General features: G+C 40.0%; 1 protein-coding gene across 1 annotated transcript in view; it reads right to left on the bottom strand.

Annotated features, from left to right (window-relative positions):
- Positions 1–27,024, bottom strand: part of LOC149151455 (gamma-tubulin complex component 4-like) — a 447,891-nt gene that overhangs the window by 212,112 nt on the left and 208,755 nt on the right. Inside the window, exons 6-8 of the mRNA XM_089443163.1 lie at positions 21,592–21,864; positions 21,241–21,321; positions 21,043–21,126 (exon numbers count right to left, since the gene is read on the bottom strand). Coding sequence (XP_089299289.1) covers positions 21,043–21,126; positions 21,241–21,321; positions 21,592–21,864 — 438 coding nt within the window. The remainder of the gene's footprint in view (positions 1–21,042; positions 21,127–21,240; positions 21,322–21,591; positions 21,865–27,024) is intronic.

Below are 27,024 nucleotides of genomic sequence, written 5' to 3'. Positions count from 1 at the left end.
TGGGAGACAAACAAGTTGACATGCACAGGCTGGCAAGCCACTGAAACTCCGCTAAATCCTATGTACTTCCCCAATGCAAGACATGCTGCTAAGGATGGTGGTAGGGAGGGTCCAAAACAAAGCTAAGGAAAAATTTTGGAGGGTGCTTGTAGCCACTACAACACTTGGCGACACACTAGTAGAACTCCAGCACTCCGAATGGACCTTGTTTCGTGAAAAGCAAGTCTAACTCCTCTGGAAATATTGTTCATTTCTCTGATCATCTTGACTTCCACACTAGCTTTGATTGAAAGATGTAGCACCTGCCATGCTCTTGGGCAATCAGCACACATTCCAAGCCAAGTCAACACAATTGTTTCGATTGGGGATAAGGGGTGTTGACCTTGCTGCCTACACCTACCTACAAGTTAGTGAGAAAAGCCTTCAACCCCACAAGGTGCGGTTGATGGCAGGGAACTCAAAGAAGGGGTTGTCAAACTAATCTCGACTCTCTCCATTTGAGCTATCTCCTAGGTTAGCTAAGGGGGGGGGGTCCCTAATGAAAAGTTAAGTTAAAAAGATATGAGTTTCTAGGAATTGTTAGAGTTAAATAGATTATCTCAGTAAGATTTATAAGAAAAAATTGATAAGAGCAATAACCATCATAAGATAAGCATGAAATATATAAACAACCAGTGCCTTCAAAGTATTTGCTCTTTAAGAAATGAAAATATATTTTGCTTAAAATGAAGTGAAATGCTTTCAAATGGAAAGCCAAAATAACCCTGAAAAGTGAAACACTAAATTGTTAACACAAGATATTATAAATGCTTTTAAGATGAATAAGTCTACAAATCAAAGCATGGAAACTATCTTGCTCAAAAAGATACAATTAGAAATCTACTTGTGAGAAATGAGATGATAAAAAGAACTCAAATGTTAGACCAAGATGCAATTAAGTTTGCAACCCAAAATAATAGTACTTGAAAGTGAAATCAACCATTCATGAAAATATGCAATTAAACCAAAATATGAGCCAATTTCCAAGTACAAGAAAATTAAACTTGTTGCAAAATTAAAAGAGATTGCAATGTTTGCATCCAAAGTGCCTCTTGAAATAAGATTTGCATGTGAGACTTTAAACCAAAGCAAATGTGATGGAATGTTTTTCTTGGTTCATTTTATTTGATTAGTGATAAGGCAAAGTTACAATTGAACTCTAGTCCTTAGACCTCATCCTCACCCAAATATTTAGATCTCATAATGAGAAGTCAATAGAGGTAGAGGGTCCCTAAAAGTCTATTCAACCAACTTAAGTTGGAGGTAAGTTTTAATGAAACTTGGGGGCTTCCTATACTAAAATGCCTACATGAAGTGAAAATTGTGTTAATTCCCCAAATTAAACTAATGCAAATGCAAATGCTTCAAAGAGAAATAGTTTGCAAAACTTGAGAGCATATGCATGTGGGAAATTAAATACTAGATTAGTAAAATTTGCATGTGGAGTCAAATGTATTGATTTTAAGCATGCACAATATGAAATTTAAAAGCTAGAAAGCTAAGACAAAACTAAAAGCAAGATTAGGCCACCCACAAGAATCCCTCCTCTAAATGAAGAAGGGGGATGCCATGAGAAAAATCCCAAGCTCCCTCCAATAATTTTTTAATCTTTTATTAGCGCTTAAACTAGGTAAAAATGCCTCTAAGAGGACAGCCCACAATATGAGAGAGATCTTTACAAAGATAAGACTCTAACAAAGCTAGACTCTCTCCCCAAAAATATAACAACAACAAACTTGAAGATGGAAAAAAATCTCCCAAAAAGATTCACAACGCTCAAAAGGCCCATGACCTCAATGAGTTTGCAGCTGTCTCCCAAGTGCTTATGGCCTCCCCAGAAATCAGTGTTTGGATAGCGTGAGGGGGTCCTACATACACACAAGTGAGTAGTTTTCTAAAGCTTCTCCTCAAGCTCCTTGTTGCCCAATGCTCAAGCCTATGGGCTGCAAAACACAAAAAAATAACAATTGTCGATGTAAAATTAGAGAAAAGAAACCAAACTTAAACTTAGAATTTAATTTACAAAGTACTAACTCAAGTAATGGGAGTGAACGCCCATACTTGCCTAGCTTTAGAAATGACTCTTGAATATGAGATATAACTTTGAAAGAACTAGAATCGAAGAAGTATTTTGAATTTTAAATGGATGATCAAGTAGCTATAGCCTAAGAAAACTCCCTTTTGCTCTTCGTTTGATGGAAAACTTGGAGCGAAAAAATGACTGAGTCTTGGATCGTTGTGACTCTAGGAGTGAGTTGATTTAATTGAGACTTCTCCCACTTCCAGATGGATTCCTGCACACAATACAAAAGATCTTTCCTACAGACTTGAACATGTATTAGTCTGCACAAGATTAGAGCAATATAATGAATAAAATAAACCAAGCATTTCTCCTAAAATGAATTGACAAGCTTATCCCTAGAATACTACTCTAAATCAATGATATGTGCAACATAGCTTGCACACATGAATCCAAGCAAGATGACAAGTATAAACTAATAATAATTCAATGTGCAAAAGAAATTAAACACAATAGCAGTAGCATGAAAGGACATCACCTCATAACACCAAGAGAACACCAATCAGATAGCCCCGAAGTCTTGATTGTATTCAAAAAGTATGCAAGTACAAAATGGCAGAGTTCCCACAAGCCCAATAGCTTATTACATGATATAAAATGAGAGCCCATGGCTCTATTATATAGAGTTGGGAGAAAATCCCAATGAAGAATGGCAATAACAAATGGCATTGGAGCTAATCCCAATGTAGAAGTGATTAAACAAGTGGCATGAAGTGACAATCCCAAAGAGAAATTCGAATTTGTTGAATAGAGTTCTAATGCCAAGTGTAAAAATCGAATTCTAGAAAGTGGACATCATTTTCTTCTTCTCTTATGTGCCAAATTCGAATTTTATGATGGAATGACAAGTGTATATGGGTGGTAACCCATGTGGGGACAATTTCCCACAAAAATCTCCACCAAATATTCTCCCAAATCCTCCCAGATGTGCATTAACTTCACAAATTTGAATTTCCAAGTAAGCAGCTTTCTCATTTAATGCCAGAAATTCGATTTTATTTGAGCACATGTCCTTTCCTTGATTTTAGGAGTCCACATCACCTTGGGACTTCACTTTAACTCCCCCATAATTTACCACATCATTTCTACAACATTTAGTATGTATGGATATTTATTTTTCTCCATTTATTTAATTCTAACTTAATTAATTGCCAGATTTCCCACTAAACTTAGAAAAAGTGGGTTTTGAGGGTCCAAAACACATTATTAACCCCTCAAAGTGTGTCATAGTAGAAAGTTGAGGGTGAGAGGTGTGATTTTGATTACTCATACCCCATACAACTTCTCTAGACTACACTTATTACTATTTAAATACAATTTTATTTGCAATTTTTGACCTGCGGGAAATCTAAAAAATTAAAAAAAGACTACCTAGACCTAACCAAATTCCGCTTTGTGTGATCTAGTATGGTAATATATATCGACTCTAGACACTAAGATGTGTTAGGGGCTCAACCTTCAAACCGTCACCCCGGCTTTGGGGTAAAAAGTGAGTGAAAAAACCCAGAAAATTATCCGTCTCTAAAAAAGAAAAGATAATTAACTAGATAAAAGAAACACTCCAAGGTGTACTCATTTGTTGATCGAGTCCCAAAATCCTAGGCCTGTTACAGACTCAAGAAACTCATCATTACTAGTATCACTTATTACAATTCCCCGCAGGGTGCGGAATCTGGGTACAAGAAAGATGATGAGAAGATAGAAGTAGAGTTAAGAAACTTTGTTGACTGATGATATATGATAGTACAATTGTCTTCTAGATCATCCTTGGGCGTGGAGTCTTCATATAATCATTAGGTGCCACTCGAGTGGTCAACAAGGGGTATATTGGTACACAAGAAATATGATAGTCAGAGTTTAAGTTTCATCTCTGGTGTTGCTCCACTACCAGCAGGCCTAGGCAGTACCTCGTTGGAGTCATGCAAGAACACAAGCATCGCTCCGCTACCAGCGAGCCTGGTCAGTACCCTTGCGAAGTTACTTGCATCACCTCTCTGCACGGGAATCCTTTCTCTTCTTTCGCCTTTTTCATTTTTTCAAAAGTTTTCATATTTTCATTTTTTTTTCCAAAACTGTGCATAGCACTTATTCATTTTAGAGGCAGAAGAGGGATCCCGACTTATTGAGAGTAGAAGAGGTTGCTCCTTCAGAGAAATATTTTGTATATACCTCTAACATACTTGTTAAGGTTTTCCCCCTCACCTTACTCTACTTGACTGAGCTGACAAGGGTTAACCCAAAAACAACTGACCAGAGTAGGTGATACTAGTTAGTGCGCAAGCATTGTGTTTTCATCAAGGTTCACTTCGAACAAAACATATTTTCCATTGGTGTATCATGGACTAAAGACAACAAGTTCTTCATACAGAGACATGACGACAGATAACCAAGTATTGATAACTACATAGGTCCTCTTGTACTTTACCCATCTTGTTTCAAGAGTTGTAAATGGCTCATGTGAAACTAACCTATGAACGTAAACAACCAACAAAAACAAAAGAGCGAAGAGCAGAAGCAAATGTGAAAGCAAAGGGAGTAAGCAAACAAGCAAGCGAGCAAACAAACAAACAAAAAAGCAAACATGCATGCAAGCAAACCAACAAGAAGCAAACACTACTCCTACTCCTAAGCTAACATAGCATGGGTCTAATCACATGAAGTGATACTTCCAATGCAGCCACCAGCGCATCGGTCGACACATGTTGGTGAAGGCGTGGTTTGCGAATAGCACAGTCACGCAAACCAGCAAACATGAAGGATATAACGATGAAAACAAACACACTCAGGGTTTAAATGCATCAACAGAAAAGAAATGAGTGAAAGCACATGACATGCACTCCGTGGACTTGCCATGGTGTTGTGCTATACTGCATGCAGATGTTAAGCATATGCATTATCTTAACTGTGACATGAAAGCAAACGCGAGAAAGATAGATCACTTACGTCGAGCAAGTGTGCTTGTTGTGTAAGATACAAAAGCGACAAAAACATAGCAAAATACATGAAAAGCAGACTTACCCCGAAAAAGTTGAACTGAATGTGTCGAAGACTCCTAGATGCGATGTGGGATGTCAGAGCTCCAATATGGATGTGAGAAATGAGCTTTGCAGCATCAGGTACATAAGTTTTGATAATATTGAGGCTTATGACGCGCATGCCACAAATCTAGGAAAAAATGACACTTGGCGAGAGGTTTCTAAAATGGCTTTTACATGTAACCTCTAGCTGCTAAAAAAGGATCCCTAAAATCTGGGGATGCTTTTGCTTTTTCCTTTTTCGGGAAAAAGCAGCCCATGCATGCAAAATCAGGATTGCTCAGTGTTGGAGGGAACCAGTCAACTTGAAAGTACAAGCAACAGTCTACAATCCTGGGGATGAGATTTGCACAGTTTTTGGGCTGAGCAAGACTAGTTGTTCCTCATGCATTGCGCAATTTCCATACTGAAGCTCTGGTTGTCAGTCAGAATTGCGCAATTTCTGAGTTGAAGCCCAGTGTTGGGCTGGATTGCGCAATTTCCAGAGGGAAGGTTGCCTAGCTGGATTGTGCATTTCTGGAGCCCAGCAGGCAACCCAGCAAGATTGTGCAATTTTTGTAGGGAAGGTTGGTTCCCCTCCAGAATTGCGCAATTTTCAAGGGGGGCATCTCAGCCAAAAAATGACTAAGTCCGGAATGACAGCCTGTGGGTGGAAGACAAATAAGTTAACATGCACAAGCTGGCAGGCCACTGAAACTCAGCTGAAGCCTATGTACTTCCTGAGTGCAAGACATGTTGCTAAGGATGGTTGGTAGGGAGGGTCCAAAACAAAGCTAAGGAAAAAATTTCGAGAGTGGTTGTATTCGCTACAACAGGTTCTTCAACCTATGATACCAAGGCCTAGTACCTGTCAGGTCATCTACACTGCCTCTTCTCGGTTCTAGGAGCTCCAAAAAAATCCTCTGTGTCCCCAAGTGTTTGTTGTAGTTCTCTGCTAGTTCTACCACTGGTGACGGGAGGCTCAATCAACTCCTCCTGATCTTGTCATTCCATCTACTAGGAACTATCTAGATTTCCTTCCTCTGAGGAAATACTGGTACTGGTCACTGTACTCGATCTAGGTGTCTGTCCTCCTACCTGTCCTCCTTATTGCCCCTGCTGCTGCTGGACTAATGGAACATCTACGGACTATCCTTCCGCCTGCATCTCTCGAGATTTCCTGAAAGCTCTATCCTCCATGAACTTCGCATCCCATCTCTCTACAATCTTCCTGCTACTAGGAATGTAGATTTTGTATGCCTTTAAGGTCTCATTATATCCTACGAAGTACCCCTTTTGTGCAATCTGATCCATTTTATTGCGCTTCTCTCCTGAAAGCTCTATCCTCCATGAACTTCGCATCCCATCTCTCTACAATCTTCCTGCTACTAGGAATGTAGATTTTGTATGCCTTTGAGGTCTCATTATATCCTACGAAGTACCCCTTTTGTGCAATCTGATCCATTTTATTGCGCTTCTCATCTGGAATGTGACAATATGCCATGCTTCCAAATATCCTGAGATGACTGACTTCTGGCTTCTTCCCTGTGAAGACTCCTTCAGGGGTTTTCTTCGCCAATGCTCTATGAGGAGTTTTATTTTGGATATACATCGTCGTGTTGCAAACTTATGCCCATAAGAATTTAGGCAGATCTTAATCATACAACATAGCCTTTGTCGCTCCAACAATAGTTTTATTCTTGCGCTCTGCAACTCCATTCTACTCTGGATTATAGGTAGTTGTCCATTCTCTTCTGATGCCCTCCTTTGCGCAGAAATCTAAGAAGTCTTTGTTCATATATTCTCCACCATTATCTGAATGCAATACCTTTAGCTTTTTCTCTGTCAAGTTCTCAATGAGAGCCTTGAACTCTCTGAACCGATCGAAGACCTCACCCTTGGTCTTTAAGAAATAGATCCAGGTTTTTCTGGAGTGATCATCAATAAGAGCTCTTGTGGACATTGGACGACAGATATTTGAGTGTATCAATCCCAATATGCCTTCCACTCTATTTTTAATCCTGGAAAAAGTTGCTTTAGTGTACTTCCCTAGTACGCATCCTCTGCGTATATCATCATGCTCAGTACTAAGGACTAGAACTCCTGTCACAGTCTCTCTGAGCATTCTCAGTGCTTTGTGGTGTAAGTGTCCCATTCGCCTGTGCCATAGCTCATTAAGTTCCTTTTCACCATTAAGATTGTTGCCTATCAGTGCCATTGGAGACTCAAGCTGCAATCTATACAGTCTGTTGCTTCGAACTCCAATTTGTCTCTTCTTCTTCCAACTTGGATGTTTGACATATACTTTCCTTCCAATGAAGTATACATCGTATCCCTTGTCTTGTAACTGGGACACTGAAATCAGATTCATTCCTAACCCGAGCACATGCAGAACATTAGTGACTCAGATGTTGGTTCCTGCTTCTGTCTGAAATGCTATGGTGCCTCTCCCTAATAGAGTACACTTCATTTTGTTTCCCATAGTAATTTGGAAGTCCATTTGTTCTTCTTGATAGCTTGGGAAACATTCTCGTACTCTATTCATATGAGTTGAAGCCCTGCTATCAATGTACCAAACATCTGCTGATGATGAACTTGACAAACATGCGAATCCTTCTTCTAATCTAGAAGATAATTTGGAAAAACCTTGATTTTCCATCCTTCTCAGTGTTATTTTCTTATCGATCTCTGACACTTTTTTCTGCCACAGTAACCGTTTAAGAGACTGCGTCTTTATTGCTCTGCACTGAAGCTTCTGCGTTGCTTCCTCTGTCACTAGCAACTTCAACCTGGAAATCTTCCTCTCTGTCGACTCACTCAGAGAGAGATTTTCTTATGAAAAATTTGCCCCTCCAGGACTGGACTGCGCAATTCCTCTAGGGTTTCGATTTTCTGCCTATGCAGTAATTTCGAACTCCCTTCTTCTCTCCAACGCTTGGCTCTTCTGGTCTGCACTTATCTCAACTCTGATACCATGTGAAAAATTCAAAATAGAAATCCAACTGCAGTGACTCATATTATTTCTTCTACTTATTAATTCAGAAATAAGTTATTCGCAGTGTTCCTATGGAAAATATCGAAATAAATTCTATTGCGTCCTTCACAATTAAAATACTGCTAAAAGAAAATGCAAAAAAAAATACTAGCGCAAGGATAATCACAATGACATATTTATTTTTGGACAATCGTCCCCGAAAAAACCCAATGCGGGAAAATTGGTGCAGCAGATGAGGGTTTCTTTATTAATCTTCAGCAAAAATCTCATGTACAAGATGCAACTAGCAGAATAGAAAAGATATCTCTGTGAGAATTTTACAGACAACTTTCTCACACTCCTTGGCGAGATTCTGATATGGGAGAGGACCTGCTACCCCCTTTGTCACTCACTGCGTCAGCTTCTGCATAGGGACTGCACAGTCCCAACGTCTCAGTTTCTGCGTTGTCCCTCTACGTCACAGCTTTTGCGTTGTCTCTTCTCTGCTCTGCTTCTTCTGCTCCTGCCTCTCGACTGCTGCTGATACCCTCTCTCCTCCTCACCTGCAACTCTCCCTCTGAATCGATTTCCTCTTGCCAAACTACGACTAGTTTGGAAATCGATTTTACTCGAGTAACTGAATATCTGTCTAGTTTGTTTTCCAAATGCCCATCGAAGTCCTTCTTATAATCCTTCAGTTGAGTATTCAACGGCCCAGATTAGATTCTAATCAATGGCTCAGATCATATTGACTTGATCCTCGTCTTCTTCTAGAAGTTTCACCCATAGTTAGATTAATACCCTTTAATTATTTTAATTTCCTAAGTTTAGACTTAAGCACTCATTAAAAATAATTAATTATTTTAATAAAACTGTCTCTGGGTAGAATTTCCCAAAACGATTTCTAGGTATTGTGGAATACATGTGTCTAAGCCTCCCTACAAAATTTGAGACTTAGAGCACATCCGATGCTACCAGAAATCAACACACTCATCACCACCCATACCCCATAACTCTAGTTGTGCTTTGTCTTTGGCCATAGATGTTGCTCCACCAATAGAATAACAACTCATCACTTCTCATCAATCCAACTCCTGGCATAGACCAGAGTCAACCCCACTCTGTTGATGTTGATGTAGGGCTAGTGCAATTGGAACGTTGGTGCTTGTAGCATCTAAAGGCCCCTGTCGTACTACGCCCCTGACTAAAAATATCGCCCCATCAATGGGATACCAACTCATGATCTCCACCAATCCATCTTGTGGGAAGAATCGAATGCATAGGCTCTACTATGTTGCATCGTACTCAGCTCATGCAGTTCTGCCTGGTCAACCCACAAGATTCGTCTAAGAAATCCTGCCCCTCTTTCAATAGTGGACAAGAGTGGGCAGACCATGCTACAAGCCTTGTCTATGTACCCCTGGAGAGGGTTGAGGTCTGAAAGTACTATAGCTCTATTGGCTGCCTATGTATATGTCTGCTCCTCATCAATGGCTGGTCCAAAAGATGGCTACTCATCCTCCTCCATCATGGGCTCAACATGAGGCTCCAATTGGCTCTCCAAAAATGGCTCATCATGCACAATCTACATATCATCTTCCTCAACTGACTCACGCTCTTCTAGGTTCTCTTCATGTTGAATCATCACTCGCTCATCTCGCAATTCTGCTCCTTGATCTTCTTCCCTTAAGGGGGGGAAATCTGATCACACATGGATGCATATTTGGGCAACTGCCAACAACTCTAAATGACTACTCATGCTCCTTAGAGGTATCCTCGTATGATCCCATGGGCTCAACTATAAAAGAAGAATCCTCATCCGGAAAAGTCAAAATAAATCTCCTCCTGATCTACCTTTGTCACCTCCTTAGTGTCACCCAAACATGATTGGTTAGCACCAAAAGCTTCCTTGCAGATGAAGCAAAGACCCTTCCTCCGCAACTCATTCTTGTTGCACGATCCACCAAATCTTAGCAGCTCCTCCCCAGTCAATTGTCTTCTAAGCAGCTTAATGTTCTACTCAACCAACCTTTCAACTAGTTCATAAGCAGCGAGTGAGACAATTTGTTCATTTCTCTAAATTGCCAACAACTTAGACTGCAACTTCTTGCAGATGGCATCACAGTCTCCCATAACTAAAGACAAAATGGATTGCATGTGTGCTTTGACCGTGTCTGGATGATGTTTCTTAATGCTAAAGTATTGGAACATTTGAAGAATCAAGTCATCACACTCTAGATCAAACATGATGTCATAAGATCTGAGCATGGCCATGGCTTCTAAAATCTCGAGCTTTTTCCCAAAGGTAGGACCCATGGTGTTATCCAAGTCCTAAAAGGTCTCTACTATTAGCTTGAAAACTCCCCTCATAATATCATCGTTGTAAGGAGGTATAGGTGCGGTCAGCTTCATGATGTTACTGAGACAGGATGCAACTAGAAGTTTGACCCCTTCACAAGGGTACTCCAAGAACTTGTGTTGTATAAGGGCAAGCATGGCTGGTTTTAGAGCCCAACTTAGCTTCTTCCCCTCTGACTAGCCCACCTTGGAAAGGAGTGAGTCTAGTTCTTCCAATTTGAGAAGGGCTTTCACTGTAATCCTCATGTACTTCAAATTTGTCCCAAGTGAAAATATTTTGTGCCTGATTTATGGCCCCTTCTACAAATCCCTTTGGCTTCTCTTGTTGAAGAATGGCATGAACTCCCTTTGAGAAGGGTATGTTGTTCTGCTTTTTTTGTCGATCCATATTGTAGTCCACTAAAGTATTGTTGTGTTAATTTAGGAGGTGCCTTACAAACTCCATTATTGGCATAACCTCATCAAAATGACATCAATTAAAGCTATAGCCATATAAATGTTCTAATCATCAAACATCTCATGGACAGCTACATCAACAACATACAATAATACACTCTCTACTCTCAAACCAACTCATAACCAGCAACCAAACAAACTCATACAAGTAATGACATGGCCACAACAACAATTTTCCTCACAATAGACCTCAATCTTCAACACAGGGCTATACTATAGGAAGGTTACATCAATGGATGCAGACCTCTGACCCTAATACATATAACAGCACAAATGATCATTACAAGGCTCAACTCAAAACATAGACCTCTCCAAATGTACTCAACCTCCCACTTCAACATCAAACCCTAATACATTTTATCTGTAATGTCCCCATTTTTATTCTTCTTCATAGTATAGCCAAGGTGGATTTCCAAGGTAGGGGATGGCCAGGTTAGTGGAGCAAGTTTATGTCATTAGGGGTTCCGCTGGAGTTTTGAGGAGTTTTCATGGGGTCTGATGGCATTCGCTTGGCATATTCATCATTATGAGCAGTTCCGTACATCTTGTTTTTTGTTTCCATGACTTTCTGATAATTCCTGTAAAACGGGGTTAATATTGGCATAACTTAATTAATTATGCTCGAGGTGGCATTGATGGAACACGTCAGTGTAATAGCTCAATGGAACCAAAACAAGAAGATCTACAAGATGGGATGCTGAGAAGAGACTTCCAGTGGCCAAAGAGAGTATGGCGGGAAATTTTCCATTTTCCTTAGTTAAAAAATCACTTTAATTAGTCATTTAATTAAGGAAAAATAATTAATTGGAGAAAAAGGGCCAAAAGTGACTTAAGTGAAATAAAATAAAATTAAAAGGGTCACTTGATAAAGTCAATGTTGGAGCTTCTAGAATAATAATAAAATAATAAATAAGATGCTTCTAGAGGCTTGGAGATCTATCCATGAGATCTATAGAAGAGAAGGAGAAGGTCATTTGGAGACACCTTGGATTTGAGATTTCTTCTTGTGGAGAGGTTTGAGAACATGATTCTCTACTTCAGCAGTAGCCCCAGGACAGAAACCCTTGAGTGATTCAATGAGAGTGGGTGGAGTGCCCATCTCTTCCCTTGGTGGATCCATTCAGGGTTCACAGGTTGCAGTGATTTGTTTTTCAGTTATTTTGGGAGGCCCATTGTGGCATTATTGTAGATATGTTGAGGCCAACTATCTCAGCGTTTTTGTTATTCAAGCATGTAAAACCCCAGTTCATATATTATAATAAAGCTGAGATTGTTTATGCTTATCATGTTATACAAATTTCATGCATTTTATATGTCATATTTTAGATAGTAATCTTTTGTTTGTGAGTAGAAATTTTCTTCGTTTAGGACATTATAGTGGTATAAAAGCCTTGATCTTGACTCAGCCTACGAGTTTTCAGTTTTAGTTACCGCTATTATGGTTCAAGTTATTATTTGTCGAAATTCTTCCATTTTTGTCGAAGCTAATTTTATTGCAGAAGATATATCCTTGTCCAAAATAGCCTCAGGGTTTTGAAGATTATTTCCATCAAGCCAGAAATCTCTAATACTATTATTGAAGGAATTTCGGGGCTAAATTTATTATTGTTCCAAAGTAAGAAAATTGAAGAGTAAGGGCCAACTTTGTTTTTGTACAGGCCAAAATTTTGGCACCGAGTCATTCAAACAAAAAATCTGGGACTAGAGAAGGGTCGATCTGGTAGGAACCCGAGTCACTGGCTTGGAAGAATAAGGCACAGATCCAATCCGCCAATTTGATGCGCTGAGCAGCCAGTCTAACAAACAACCAGTGAATGATAGTTGTGGGAACATAGCTATTGGCTAGGCATAAGATTGGGAGAATTGATCTACCGTCGGAGAGATTTGTTGATAGAGTGCGTGTGAGGTCCCCTGTGCGGTTGGATTGACGATCAAGTTGAATCATTTTGATGTAGCCACCACAATCTGAAGGACATCGATTGATCATGGACTACTGAGAAGTTACTTTCCAACTTCCGGCAAAGCCAAATCGAAGGGGGAATTTCAAGATCAATTTAATTTCATGAACCAGTGTTATCGACGCCAAGTGGATCGCTGAGCTGGACCCGATTTTCTTTGAAGCCGTCTTGATCGCTGAAATCACAAGGTCGAAAATATCAAAGGGTCTAGTCTGGGCCACGGCAAGTCGAACTGAAGACATAATTCTGGAGCAATTGTGACTAATCACATTCAAGCGTAAAGCACTGCAAAAATCGTGATTGGAGCCACAAGGGACAAGCAGCTATTTTGCATGCAAACCCCACGAATTAGTGAAACTACCCTTCATTGACCGTGAAAATTCGAGTTGTGGGCAATGTATGGTCACACCTGTGAGCTGGGGACTGTAACGGCAAATTGATTCACGTTTGTGGTCAACGTGAGTCGTCACATTGTCGCATCACTGAAGGTCGCAATTTGTTGTCACAGTCACATAATATATTTCGTGATTTGGGGTCGCTAAGGAGATGGGCAATATCGAATGAGCCAAGCTCCAAGTCAAACAGTGAGCATCATGGAGTTTCTCAACAGCTGTTAAATTCCTCTAGTGAATGGAAGCGATAAATTTTTGAGCGACTAGCCGCATTCATTAGAACAGGGACTATCTTGAATAGCTTGGCACCAAAATTGTCGGCTTCTGCATATGCCAAAGCTGAATTGCTGAAAGTATCAATCGCTGGAAAAATAATTATGGGTTAATTTGCATAAGCTCGGCAATGTCTGTAACTGTGATTGATTTGAAATGCATTGATTGCGTGATGGGCAATTAGTATTAAGGTTCGTTGTGTAAGAAGTCGTGCACATCTTTGGCAGTGGACAAGTTGTGCATAGGGACTAGATCAATATGTGTGCTGAAGAATATCAAACAGGGCTACATCATCGTTGACAGCGATTTGTGGCAAAGTCGTGGTTGTTGTCGAAAAGGTAGCGAAGTAATTTAGAGTGGTCGCATCAGATCGTTATCACACACTGCCTGAGGATCCTGTGTGTCCACGGAGGTGCTGATTGATCAGCTGCCATGGTAGGGAGGTGCAGCGGCAATGCAAAATACCTGGCAGTGGTAGCCCATATCTAGCATCAAAATCCGAGAATACTTGTTCATATCACAGGTGGGTTGAGCTGGATCAATACGTGGAATTGATAAAAAATTATGTGATTGCTTACGTAGCCGCAGACCAAGGATTTTCAAGTGTTCTGCTCCATGTATCTCTCCAGAAGTTCTCTCATCAAAGGGGGATTGATTAAATAGATGACATTTTTTGTGAAGAGCGCATCATTTATTTGCAGGGAGGCACCAATGAAATTCAAAGGAGGAGCCGACTTCCCTTTCACTACAAGGGCTATGGATTCCTCTGTTGGTTGCACGTATTTGGTGTCCATTGGGAGGCTACACCTGTTGGTTATTACACAGTGAAGTGGGGGCAGTCACCTGGGAGATACATTAGTAATAGTCACACTGGAAGGAGCAACAAATACTCAAGAGAGCCTTGTTGTTCGTATACCAGGTTCCTCTAATTATTGCCACTGGTATTTTTTTAATCTTTGATGAATGCAATAATAAAGTGGTAGAAGCATATATGTGCTTTTGGGCACTTATAAAATCAGTATTTATCACAAGAAAGCGTTATCATGTCAAATGGAGTTCACTATGGGTGAATTATTTTGAGTTTATAAATAAAGTTGGTACAGTTGTTTGAGGCTTCTCTATGCTACCAAAATCTTTGTATGTGTCATTTGAAACAAATCATAAAGTCTACACCTACAGCAAGTGTATCCAACTGTTTGGTAAAACTACACACTGAAGTTGGCCACAAAACTCAGAAATTTCTAGAGGAATTGACAAATTGAAGGTTCCCTTGCTGAAGCAAAACTTCCAGTGTTATAGCCGATTGTTCGTTGGAAGTCGAGAATCACCATTGGAGTAAGATTGGACATAATTTTATTGGCAGAGTTGGGAGAGTCCAATTGTTGGGGAAAACATCAGAAGAATTCCAGACACCAAAATTTAGTGGACAGTCACCCAAGTTCGTTGTTGGCCAAACATTAAAATATTCTCTGCCAGAATTACAGTGGGCGCTGAAGGTTATTCTTTATAGGACGTGGGTGCTGGTGTTATCATTTTCTGTGTATACAAATTTTTAGGGTCATTTCCTTCTTATTGGACACATGAGTGGCTTAAAAGTTAACATATAAAGGTAGTCCTGTAGCAGACAACAACCATAGCGAAGTATTGAAGCAGACTTGATGGTGCCCTGAGTTGTGCGTCTGACACCAAATAAAGACACCTGTAGTGGAGGTCGAGTTCACTGGTTGACTGAGCCACGATTTCTTGGAGGACGAGTTATCACTTCCAAATCTAGGACGAAGTTGTTGTTGTGCGTGTCTCTGTCAAAAGGGGGCACAAATTTATAACTTTCTCAGTAATCTCTTGATGCGTATTTGTAACTGTAGTAGTGGGCTGAGATAGAAGTGCCACGGGAGATCCTTTTCTTGTGGAAACTTTTGTTGAAGACATACAAAGCCACTGAGTATCACTTGCAGGTTGCTTCATTGTCATTCAAACCAGGGAGCTTGAAATTTTCAAATTTATTGGCTCAAAGATGAGTCACTAAGGCAACTTGCATCCCTTAGCAACGACCCTCTTGTTAGAAGAAATTTGATAAGGAGAATTTTTGGAGGGTTCCGATCTGGAAAAGGTGAGGAGCCAAAGAAAGAGCAGTCTCCAAAACCCCCAAAGAAGAGCAGAAATCAAATGAGAAGAGAGCGGATTTGTTTTACATGTCAGGGAGCATGGACACTAGATCACAGGTGTAAAGCTAAGGGAGAAATGATAGAGGTAGAGCTGGGGAAGACTCATTCTGTCCATTCAGATGAGGATTCTTCTGAAGAGCATCAGCAGGCATGTGAGGATGATGGCAGCAGCTGCAGTATGCATAACTATCTAGTGGATCGGTTTAATGAGAAACAGATTATTCCCATGCAGAGAGGAGACCGGGGAGGTGAGCTATCAGTGGCAATCTAGCATGGTGAACACATAGGGGAGCGTGAGCAGACCTGTAGAGATGCTGACGACAGCGTAGATTTATATTCGGCTATGTATGATGAGCTGCTAGCAGACCTTATGAGAGACCTTCAGGATGATGAGTCACCAGTGGTGATTTAGCATAAGCATCATATGGCAGATCACAAGTTAGCCGAGGAGGAGGATGTGCGCAGTATGCATGGTGAGCCTTTTAGGAAGGGCCAATTAGAGGTTCATATTGAAGTCGTGATGATGGAGGATGAGCGGCCACCCTTGGGGTCAATCGTTGATGAGGAGAAAACAAATGTACATGCAACTGGCAAGGTGATGGTATTTGCTGACACTTGTCCTCAGGAGATGTTGGAGTATGATAGGACAGTTTGGCAGGAGATTGGTGGACTAGAGGAGCATGGATTTTCCTATCAAGCGGGGGAGATGGCAGTGCATCCATCTTTGGGTCTACCCATTGATGAGGTGCAAACAGATGTAGTGGCAGCCAGTTGAGCTGCAGCATTTTCAAGCAACAGCCCTCTCTAGGAGTACATAGATGGGGCTTGCAACACAGTTTGGCCACTTGTACCCGTTACTAGGAGAGAGACAAGGTTCCCTCGATGGATATTATTGTCCAACCAAGTAGAGCAGCATGAGTTGAGCATGGACCAGCATCAGCATACTTGACTTGTTACTTACACCAAGGTCCATGATTTGGATTGGCAAGAGATCATGAGTTGGTATCCTATTGATGGAGTATCATTTTTAGTCAAGAGTAGTGTATTGCAGATGCCCTTAGAGGTGAGGGATATTACATGCTCCAATTGGCAGCAGGATGTAGGCTAGCCACTCATCATTATTTCAGTGTAGCATCGGTATGATGAGATTGACCTTGGTTTATGCCAAGGGTTGGATTGGAGAGAGGTGATGGGTTGGTATGCAGTGGATGGAGCAGCATTCGCAGCTGGAGCTATAGCACAGCAGGAGCCGTGGAGCATTGATCAAGGTGGATCTACTACTAGCGGTTTGAGCCAGAGATGGACATGGGATCCAAGTATTGGGGGATCCAGTCATGTTTCGATAGCTTGGAGGTGTGATGTGGACCAGTGGCTTGTATGGGATCTGGGCATTGGGTCTCAACTGCGTTGGGCCACCAGACTGGTCCATAGATTTGGATTGCTTGAGGGCAAGCAATCTTCGAGCAGGAGGACTGTAATGTCCCCATTTTTATTCTTCTTCATAGTACAGCAAGAGCGGATTTCCGGGGCAGGAGATGGCCAAGTCAATGGAGCAGGTTTATGTCATTAGGGGTTCCGATGGAGTTTTGAGGAGTTTTCATGGGGTTTGATGGAATTCGCTTGGCATATTCATCATTATGAGCAATTCCGCACATCTTGTTTTTGGTTTTGTGACTTTCTGATAATTCCTCTAAAACGGGGTTATTATTGGCATAATTTAATTAATTATGCTCAAGGTGGCATTCTGGGGAGATTAATTGATGGAACACCTCAATGTAATAGCTCATTGGAACCGGAACGAGAAGATCTACAGGATGGGATGCTGAGAAGAGACTTCCAGTGGCCGAAGAGAGTATGGTGGGTAATTTTCCATTTTCCTTAGTTAAAAAATGACTTTAATTAGTCATTTAATTAAGAAAAAATAATTAAATGGAAAAAAAAGGTCGAAAGTGACTTAAGTGAAGTAAAATAAAATTAAAAGGGTCACTTGATAAAGTCAATGGAGGAGCTTCTAGAATAATAATAAAATAATAAAATAAGATGCTTCTAGAGGCTTGGAGATCTATCCATGAGATCTATAAAAGAGGAGGAGAAGGTCATTTGGAGACATCTTGGATTTGAGGTTTCTTCTTGTGGAGATGTTTGAGAACGTGATTCTCTACTTCAATAGTGGCCCCGGGACGGAAACCCTTGGGTGATTCAGTGAGAGTGGTTGTGCGCCCATCTCTTCCTTTGGTGGATCCATTCAGGGTTCACAAGTTGCAGTGATTTGTTTTTCAGTTGTTTTGGGAGGCCCGTTGTGGCATTATTGTAGATCTGTTGAGGCCAGCTATCTCAGTTATTTTGTTATTCCAGCATGTAAAACCCCAACTCATATATTATAATAAAGCTAAGATTGTTTCTGCTTATCATGTTATAGAAATTGCATGCATTTTATATGTCATATTTTACATGGTAATCTTTTGTTTGTGAGTAGAAATTCTATGTGAAGGGGTTGTTCCAAATTTTCTTCGTTTGGGACATTACATTATCAATGCTCTAGTTACAAGACATTGCATAAGGAAATTACATAGATAGTTTCATACAAAAAGGATATAAATGAAGACTGACAACCCCCAACAACAATATATGTACCTAGCTTAGTGCATCTAACAAACTTCTCTACTAGTCAAACCGCTAGTGGTGGGTGGTTCAACTAGCGCTTCATCCTACCTCTATTGCTCCATCTGCTGCAAACTCATTGGACCTCCTGCACCTAAGGTTGTGCTCATACTAGTAACTTTACCAGATCCCAGTGACTGTCCTTACAGCTGTCCCTGCGACTGCCCCTGTGGCTATCCCTGTTGCTACACGAATGGAGCTTTTGTTGCTTCACTCTGATGACCTGCCAGCAACTCGCGAGTTCTCTTGAAGGCTCTTTCCTCCATGAAATTCACGTCCCGTCTCACAATAATCTTCCTACAGCTAGGAACATAGATCCTGTAAGCCTTTGATGTTTCGCTATACCCAACGAAGAACCCCTTCTCTGCAATCTGATCTAGCTTAGTGTGTTTCTCATTAGGTACATGGTAGTAGGCTACACTGCGAAAGATCTTGAAGTGACTAACCTTTGGCTTCTTTCCGGAGAAAAACTCTAATGGTGTTATCTTCCACAATGCCCTATGAGGAACTCTATTCTGCTTATACATCGTTGTGTTACATGTCTCAGCCCATAGAAACTCGGGCATGTCCTAGTCAAATAACATAGCTTTTGTTGCCCCAACTATAGACCTTTCTTCCGGTCCACTACTCCATTTTGTTGTTTATTGTATGGAGTTGTCCAATCCCTCCTGATGCCCTCTTTCGCATAGAAACCCGTGAAGTCATTATTTGTGTAATTTCCTACATTATTTGTGTGAAGCACCTTGATCCGCTTCCCTGTCGCATTTTCCACTAGAGCTTTAAACTCTTGGAAACGATTGAAGACCTCATCCATGTTCTTCAAGAAACAGATCCAGGTTTTCCTGGAGCAGTGATCGATGAAGGTGATGAAATACTCATACCCTCTAAGAGATGTGGTGGAAATAGGAAGACCCCTCAAGTTAGAATCCATCTAGTCTAAAGAGAGAACAATAAAGCCACTAAGGTGACAATGAAAGCTTGTCTAAGTTTTCCTTGGGGGTCTCATAACGTGTGCTTATGGGACATTTGCACCAAGTGAGAACCTAGGAATCAACAAGGACAATAACACTCCCTCATGCAACCGCCCCAGCTAGAATCAATTCACAAACCATGTCACAAACACCTATATGACCATCGACTCATTGACTAAAAGTCGATTATGGCTGAAAATTCCATCCCACCTGCACAGATGTAGAATTTGATTTTAATTCCAACAATGGGCTTCTTTCTACACCTAGGTGCCAAAGAATATTTGTTTTATAAACCAAGCCTTTGGAGCTTGCCTCAACTCGTGAAGAATATAATTTTACCTACAAATTACAGCCCTTGCGATTGATGTTTAAACAAGCCATGTTTGACGTCCAAACAGCAAATTCACTAGCATCTTGACCACCATTGAAAGTGTCCTGACTCCTAGGCATTCAGTCCTTATCCCATATCATGTCTATCATGCTTGGAATACATCTTTAGCTCCATTCAATGTTTTCTCCTACTTACATGAATTTATAAAGCAGAGTTCAAATTATCAAGGTTCAGAAAACGAATATAATTTATCCCACCTGCATCAAAATGTCCATGCTGGTATACCTACTCACATATACTCTAGTTCCTGCCAAAATGATCAATGTCTTGTGTTCCCATGACAATCAACTGGTTCCCCTTGGCATTGTCTTGTGCCATATCACTACAATGATTTAACTTTTATCATTTCAACATGTTCCCATGTTCATTATCATGTGAGCATGCTCTGCTTCCCATCACTGTTTCTATTATTCAAACTTTCTGTCTCGTTGTTATCCAAGCAATTTAATATATTAATTTTTTTCTAAAATTAAATTTTTTCCCATTTGTGTAAATACCCTAAAACAATAAAATTCGATGGTTATTTGCTTGGCTCAAAGATTCTTCTTTGTGTGTTGTAGCTTATTGCTTCCTCATCATATTTACATTGTTGTCACTGTAAACATTTTTATTTAATATTTCATTTTTCTAAATTGTATAAACAATGAGTTTAATTTATTGAAATTCATACCTAACGGTGCCACCATCTTCCTTGGTAAAACCCGGAGAATACCTAGAATTCTGGTTCTTACGTTGATCCTCCCTTGTGCATGATGCCAATTCTGCATCCCATGTGCCACAATCTCACGGCTACAATCTATTATTCCTGTGGTTGTGCCCAGAATGCCTTTACCATTCACCATGGCTTTCCCAAATACACTGATATCAGACTCAGATCCTCCCAGATGCCAATGAACCTTAGCTTTCATATTATATAAGATAAGAGCACACACACACAATGTAATACAGAGTAGCAAAGAAATAGAGACAGATAATTGTACTCTTCCATTATCAAAAAAGATACTCATGACATGGACTCATGGATGGATACAAAAAGTTGTCAAGCATGGAGTTACAATATTTTAACACATTAGGTATATAATTCTTTCTTATTAATTATCATTATGTCATGAGACACTTTATGATGATCTTACACTAACACCTAATAATGTTCCATGAAGAAAGACAGTTATCTACTTAGTTCATATAAAGGTGTCCAAAAAAATGCAAAGCAAACACAGTTAAATATGACAATTCAATATAACTATCCTGTGCAAAATAAACAGTTAGAAGAAAGAAGTTTGCAGTTATAGTGAGGTTATACAACTTGCCTGAAAGAAATCTCCTTTAGCCAAAAGGAAGTAATCTTTAAGTGCTTTTAAATGGCCATTCAAGTCTGCATGTACAACAACAAGCTACAAACACCTAGCATAAGTGACCAAAATGTTAAATATCCTAATCAGTATTGAAGCAAACTTGGATTTTCTATATTTGCCAAATGTCAATTATTTACACTTGGGTTATCACACCTGCCAAAGATGTGTAGCAGCAATAGTGCGAATAGAATCAACAGCACATTCAAATGACCTCTTGTGGAATTCAGGCATGTCCTTCATATCAACAGTAAACAAGTTGTACATGAATTCTTTAGTCATATGTACAAATAGAAAGCATGGCAAACTTAAATCTGAATCCTTCTAATAGTTCCAACACAGATGAGCATCAAATCTGACTAACCGAATAATTGCATTAATGTCATCATTATGTAAACTGCTTATTTGAGTAATCAAATTAGAACCATAACCAAACATTAGTTAAACATTGATATCACCTCAATAAGTCTCATTTACCCCAGTAGCCCATTCAATGACAAAAGATACCTTCAATTCTTGAAGCATTGCAGCAATTTTATCAGCTTCAGATTGTGGAAGAAGCTTTGCATCATGTGAAGGTCTACCTGCCAAGAATGACTCCTTTTGGAAAGAAAAGCTTCCTGTTACTCCTTGCAGTCTATTTGAAGCCCTTGATTGTTGATGAGGTCCAGCCTTCTGGCTCTGAAAAGATGGGCTAGGGTTGCGCAGAACTCTAACAGCTTTGCCTACAAAAAGAATAGACTCTGCAACTCGCATTTGAATATAATCTGGTAACATGTCCTGAAGCATCAAATAATGACAATTCAGAAATAGAAGTGAATAGTTACGATTAATTCATGACCAACAACAATGTACATCTTAACAATACATGCCATTTCACTATTCTCAGTAAAAAAAATTCCTACGATTGAGTACTTATCAGTAAAAAAAACATATTACAAAAGCGTCTGTTGTATTCCAATTTCCAACTGACAGCAACATGCCATAAAGCCAACTTCATAGGTGCCTGTCTAGCGAATAGACAATTAATGTCCAGGGAAATATGGTAACATATATAATTTGATAAAAATTCATCAGTTAATCACACAAGGAATAGAGATGAATATAAATTGTACTTATGCACTTAAGTGAAAAATTCAAAAATCCATGACCAATGACCATGACCCTGGGTTAATAAAGTATAATTATTCTGTGAATGTTCCGTCTCTTTGGACTCAGATTTGTGAATGATTTCCATTGTGAACCAAGAGTTTTCAAACATAAGGATTCAAAGTAAAAGCAATTTCGGCCTCTAGTCCAGCAGCTGCTATGCTAAGATCGTGGCAGCCTGTATAGCAGATTGCAGATCACAATCTTTTCAGATCTGTGTGCCCTCAAAACAGATACTCAAAATCTGCCACGATCAATGTCTAGCCTCAGATCAGCTCCAATCAGAACAGCATACACACCCTGTTAACCCTCATATTGTGTGAGGGTTAACAAGGGTGATCTTCATCACACATATCGATGGTCTTCATGGTTGATGCTTCTATGGTGTATTATTATGGTGCATGGTATGTTACAAGTTGCTTTAGTAGACTGTATGGTGCTTATCTTAGTGCACAATTTTCTCTACATGGATGAATAGCAATGATGGATCAGCATATCAGTGGACACTTGTTGGTTTATGCTTGCTACTTTCTGTGATTTATATTGGCATTGTTCTATTACACCCTGCATATATATTATATTCAAACAATACTGTTGCTGCTCACACTTTTGAAGACAATATGCAAGCAATGAAATTCGTATGGCAGTCCAGATTTACTTTAGGGTACTGCTATTAATGATAAATTCTGGAGACATCATAGAAAAATATTGCAGCCCATAAACCCACAGGGATATCATCATCCACAGCACTAAATCATCACTAAGATCGGCAATTAAAACTCAGCAGCTTCGAGAAGTTAAGACAACAAACATGAAGCAGCATTTCAGTGTTGTTTTGAGTAGGATGCTATGTCAGTTCAAGATGCAAATTGATGACATTCTGGAGATGCAGAACGACTTAGTATTCAAGAAGACATTGGAGTATATTGCTAGTACAGGCAACCGATGTAAAGGTTCTGAGATTTCCTGTGGTCCCTCCATGCATAATCCCTGGCCTGACCACCATTGGGACACTATCTAAACACTAGCAGGCCACTGCCCTGCTTAGGAAAAAAGAGCAAGTTCAACTCTAGCATCACATCATCAACATTTTTTTCTTCTCTCTTTCCCAACCAAGGAAATGGTAAATGATCAAAGGCAAAGCTATAAGCACTCATATTTTGCCAAATCCCACTGTAACACATCTATTGCAGTTTTGGTGATCGTTATGTCAGCAGCCTCCCAGACTTAAAGTGAAGATGGGATCATTGGCAGTGGAATTCAAGCAAACATATCTGACATGCCAGAAAACATTTGAGACAGGATGACAAGAATTTGGTGGTTCTTTCTTTCAATGTCATGACCTGTGTATGGAGTTTTTTTACTTCTTTCTGAAGATCAATACGTCAGCCTGCAAGAAGATATTCATGAATTCCAATCAGCAAATTTTCAGCCAATTATACAAATACCAAAGGGCAAGACTGTCTCCGAGTAAATGAGAAACAACAGCGTTCCTGGCAACTCCATATCAGCAATGCTTCAGACCTTCAGGATATTGCATGAGGTTGCATGAGGTTACTACTTGCAGGAGCAGGTTAACGATTTTCAGTATTAGGTAAGAGTGCTCCGGGCCAAAACCAAATACAAATCTAAATAAGGGATAATAAATGGTAGCAATGCATACTTCAAGGCTACTTCATGCCTTATATTATCCTAATTAGATGAGCACCTAAGGTCTTATTTTGAGGAAACACCCACAATGGAAAGAAGGAATAGATCCAAAATGAAACAAGCCTCTTTGAAAATGGTCTTGTATCTCACCTAGCTCTCAGAAAAATCAAGTAAAAAGGCACCTGTTTAGTAACATTAGAGCCTACACACATGTACTTGAGGTTGAAGAAATGTAACAGGCCGACCTGTGCCAGTGAAATTCTAGGGCTGACTTATGTCCTATTTTGACCGAATGCCATATATACATATTATTAATACAGTCTAGACTCTAGAGCACCCAAATGAGGTCTGTGCTGCAATTCTGAGGTTCAAGTCTGAAGTAACAGGCAAGATATCAGAGTCAGACCTCTATACCTGGGCTTCATTTCAATGGTTGGAATCTATCTGCATACGGGAGATATACTTTTTAGTCATATGGCAAGTTCTGCTCTGAGACAGCAGAAAATCAGCATGACAAGGCAGCCTTTCAGAATAGCTATGGACAGATTCTTCATCATACAACAAGTTTTATCTTCAGATTTGGAAGCTAAGGCATCACAGCCTTGCGGCACCACCTTTGCACTTACAGGCTAATCTAACACAGCCCTCGAATGATATGACAACAGAAATAAACATCATAGCCAAGCGTACTTTTCCAGATTGATTGACGTCTAGAATCTAGATATCTTTATGGTAACTAAGTAGAGAGACCTTGCTTATGGCTATGGAGATCCACACCATCTTTAATCGAACAAACCACTTTGGGCTGGAGTTTGTTACACTTATTGAGGGTGTCGACCTTATTTGTAGCCTTGAAACATATCTTGAGCATATACTCATGGATTGATTTTCCAAATGGAGTAAGTCGTTTTGTGCATGTTGCCTCAAAATCTAGCAGACCTTGTGAGAGGCCTCACAACAAAAGAACTAGACTAAGATACAACAATGAGGTGGCTGCCACTGTAACCTTAGCACTCCACCTCCTGCTCTTTAGTGGAATTTCACCACACAGGAGGCTTCCCAATATATATCACCTAAAAGATGTTCTAAGTCAATTGGTTCAAGGTGATGTATGTGAATGGCTAAGCAAGGTACTTCTTAGTTGGATTAGGGCACAATTCTTTATGTCAAGGAGTAATGTACCATAAACTAAGCCTTGAAAAGAGTACTTGAGGCCTAGGGTTTCAATATATAGTTCAACAAAAGTATATCTAGGCATGCAAGCACAAAGAAATGGTTTACTTAAAGGTATGATCAACAATAGGAGATGGTAAACCTTCAACAAGTCCTAAGTTGAAGCCTTGTATAAAATTAGGGTTTATGTGAGCACTAAATTTCCTAGGGTCGATGACATCAGCCCTAATGAGACAATATTTACCATTAACAAAGCTAGATTTTCAGTTTGTGAGGACAAACAATGTGAAAGTGCCAAATCAGCTCCAACATCTCAATCGCTCAAGCCCTGATTGAATTCCTCCCTTGCCTTAGCCTTAACAATTTGCCTTAAAGGGCCAAAAAGGTAAGGAGGAAAAGGTAAGAATCTTAATAAATTTTGATCATCAATAGGATCCAAGTGATTTTCCCTGGTTAGGTGATCAAGTCTTATAGATTTAAACTATAGAGATATCAAATTCATGAATGGAGTAAGGGCGGAAACCCTAGTTCTCACTTTCAAACACTAGCTATATTTTTATGAGGGGAGAAATTAACTAGAAGAAACGCTCTCTAGGAGGTCTTCTAGGGATTCCAAGGAAAATAGATCAAACATGCAATAATTCACCAAGACTTTCCAATAAAATTTTGCATTTAGAGAAGGAACGATCGAAAACCCTAGCAATATTCCATTGCATGTAAAACCATAAAAGATATGCAATTAATAGTCACAATTTTTCCAAGGAAATGTTTTCTTTTAGTCCCAAAAAGATGTCTCCAATACACGAACTAGTCTCCAATAGCAAAACTCCACATAAGATCACATCTCCACAAGTAGTGAAATATAAGAGGCTAAGTCGAGCGCTTTTAAAAAGGTCACTTCCATTGATCAACCTAAAAGCCCCTAAACAAGTTCAGTTTTGGGTAAACTTAAAGTAAAATAAGTTACAAGCCAATCCAATAGCTCAACAAATAAAATGTCAAAAATTGCCCGCCCTCAATAAGCATGATGGCATGCCCTTTAGGGCTCAAAAAGTGCAACGGAAAGGTCGGATAAGTCTCTAAGCATCATGATCAACGTCAATTTGAAGAAGGGTCCTCAAGTCAACCTCCACAACATCTCCATGTGTCCAAAAGCCAGCTCTAGGTGCCCTGTATCATCTCTATGGGTGTCATCTAGACAACGTGGTGTACTCTCTCTCCAGCATTGAGGCTCCATTAGGTACAACAAGCCCTCCTAAATCATCATGGGCGATAATCATCCTCTTATGGGCTTTGGATCAACGCATGCCCATAAAGTAGTGTCAAGGCCAGCCTAGGGGCATGCTGGGTCCACTGGTACATCATCAAGAATCCTCAATGCTTGGTAAGATGAGCTAAAAATTATGGCATTTGAGGGTGCTCTAGGGCGTCCATCAACAATCAAAATCATCAGAGTGCCCAATGTTATGTGTTAGAAGGGCAAAGTTGCATATTCTACATCACCATCCTCTTTGGAAGTGTAGTATGGCATGGACATCATGTGATGTAGGAGTGGAATAATGTGCCCTTTAGGCTTCGATTGCTCTATGCAAAACCACCTGGAAAAACCATCTCAAACTCAAGGGAAAGCAACCATTAATTAGAGACAATAACCATAGGCACATCTACTTGGACCATACAGTTGTTAAGGGCATTATAATACTTCAAACTAGGGATCACCTTCATATATCGAACTAGACCAAGTCCCATAAAAGTGTTCCCTACCTTTGTAGGGATGGTTAGGTAATCGACCCTATTACGTGTATCCAGCCCCTAAAGGGAGGTGATATTTCCAAGGTCAACCCTTCAATCCATAGGTGTTAGTGAGAATAGGTGGAAACAGAGGGGAATGACTTCATGTCTAAGTGTGATGGCCGGGGTGCAGTTGTGATTGATAAGCACTCAAAACCTATTACAATCTCCTCTAAT

This window comes from Pinus tabuliformis, chromosome 9 (genome assembly GCF_031772625.1).
Source record: "Pinus tabuliformis cultivar Carrire ecotype Pingquan chromosome 9, CPIR1, whole genome shotgun sequence".
In the NCBI taxonomy this organism is placed as follows: domain Eukaryota; kingdom Viridiplantae; phylum Streptophyta; class Pinopsida; order Pinales; family Pinaceae; genus Pinus; species Pinus tabuliformis.
Note: the sequence above shows the minus strand (reverse complement) of the source record. Positions and strands in the feature narration are given on the sequence as shown.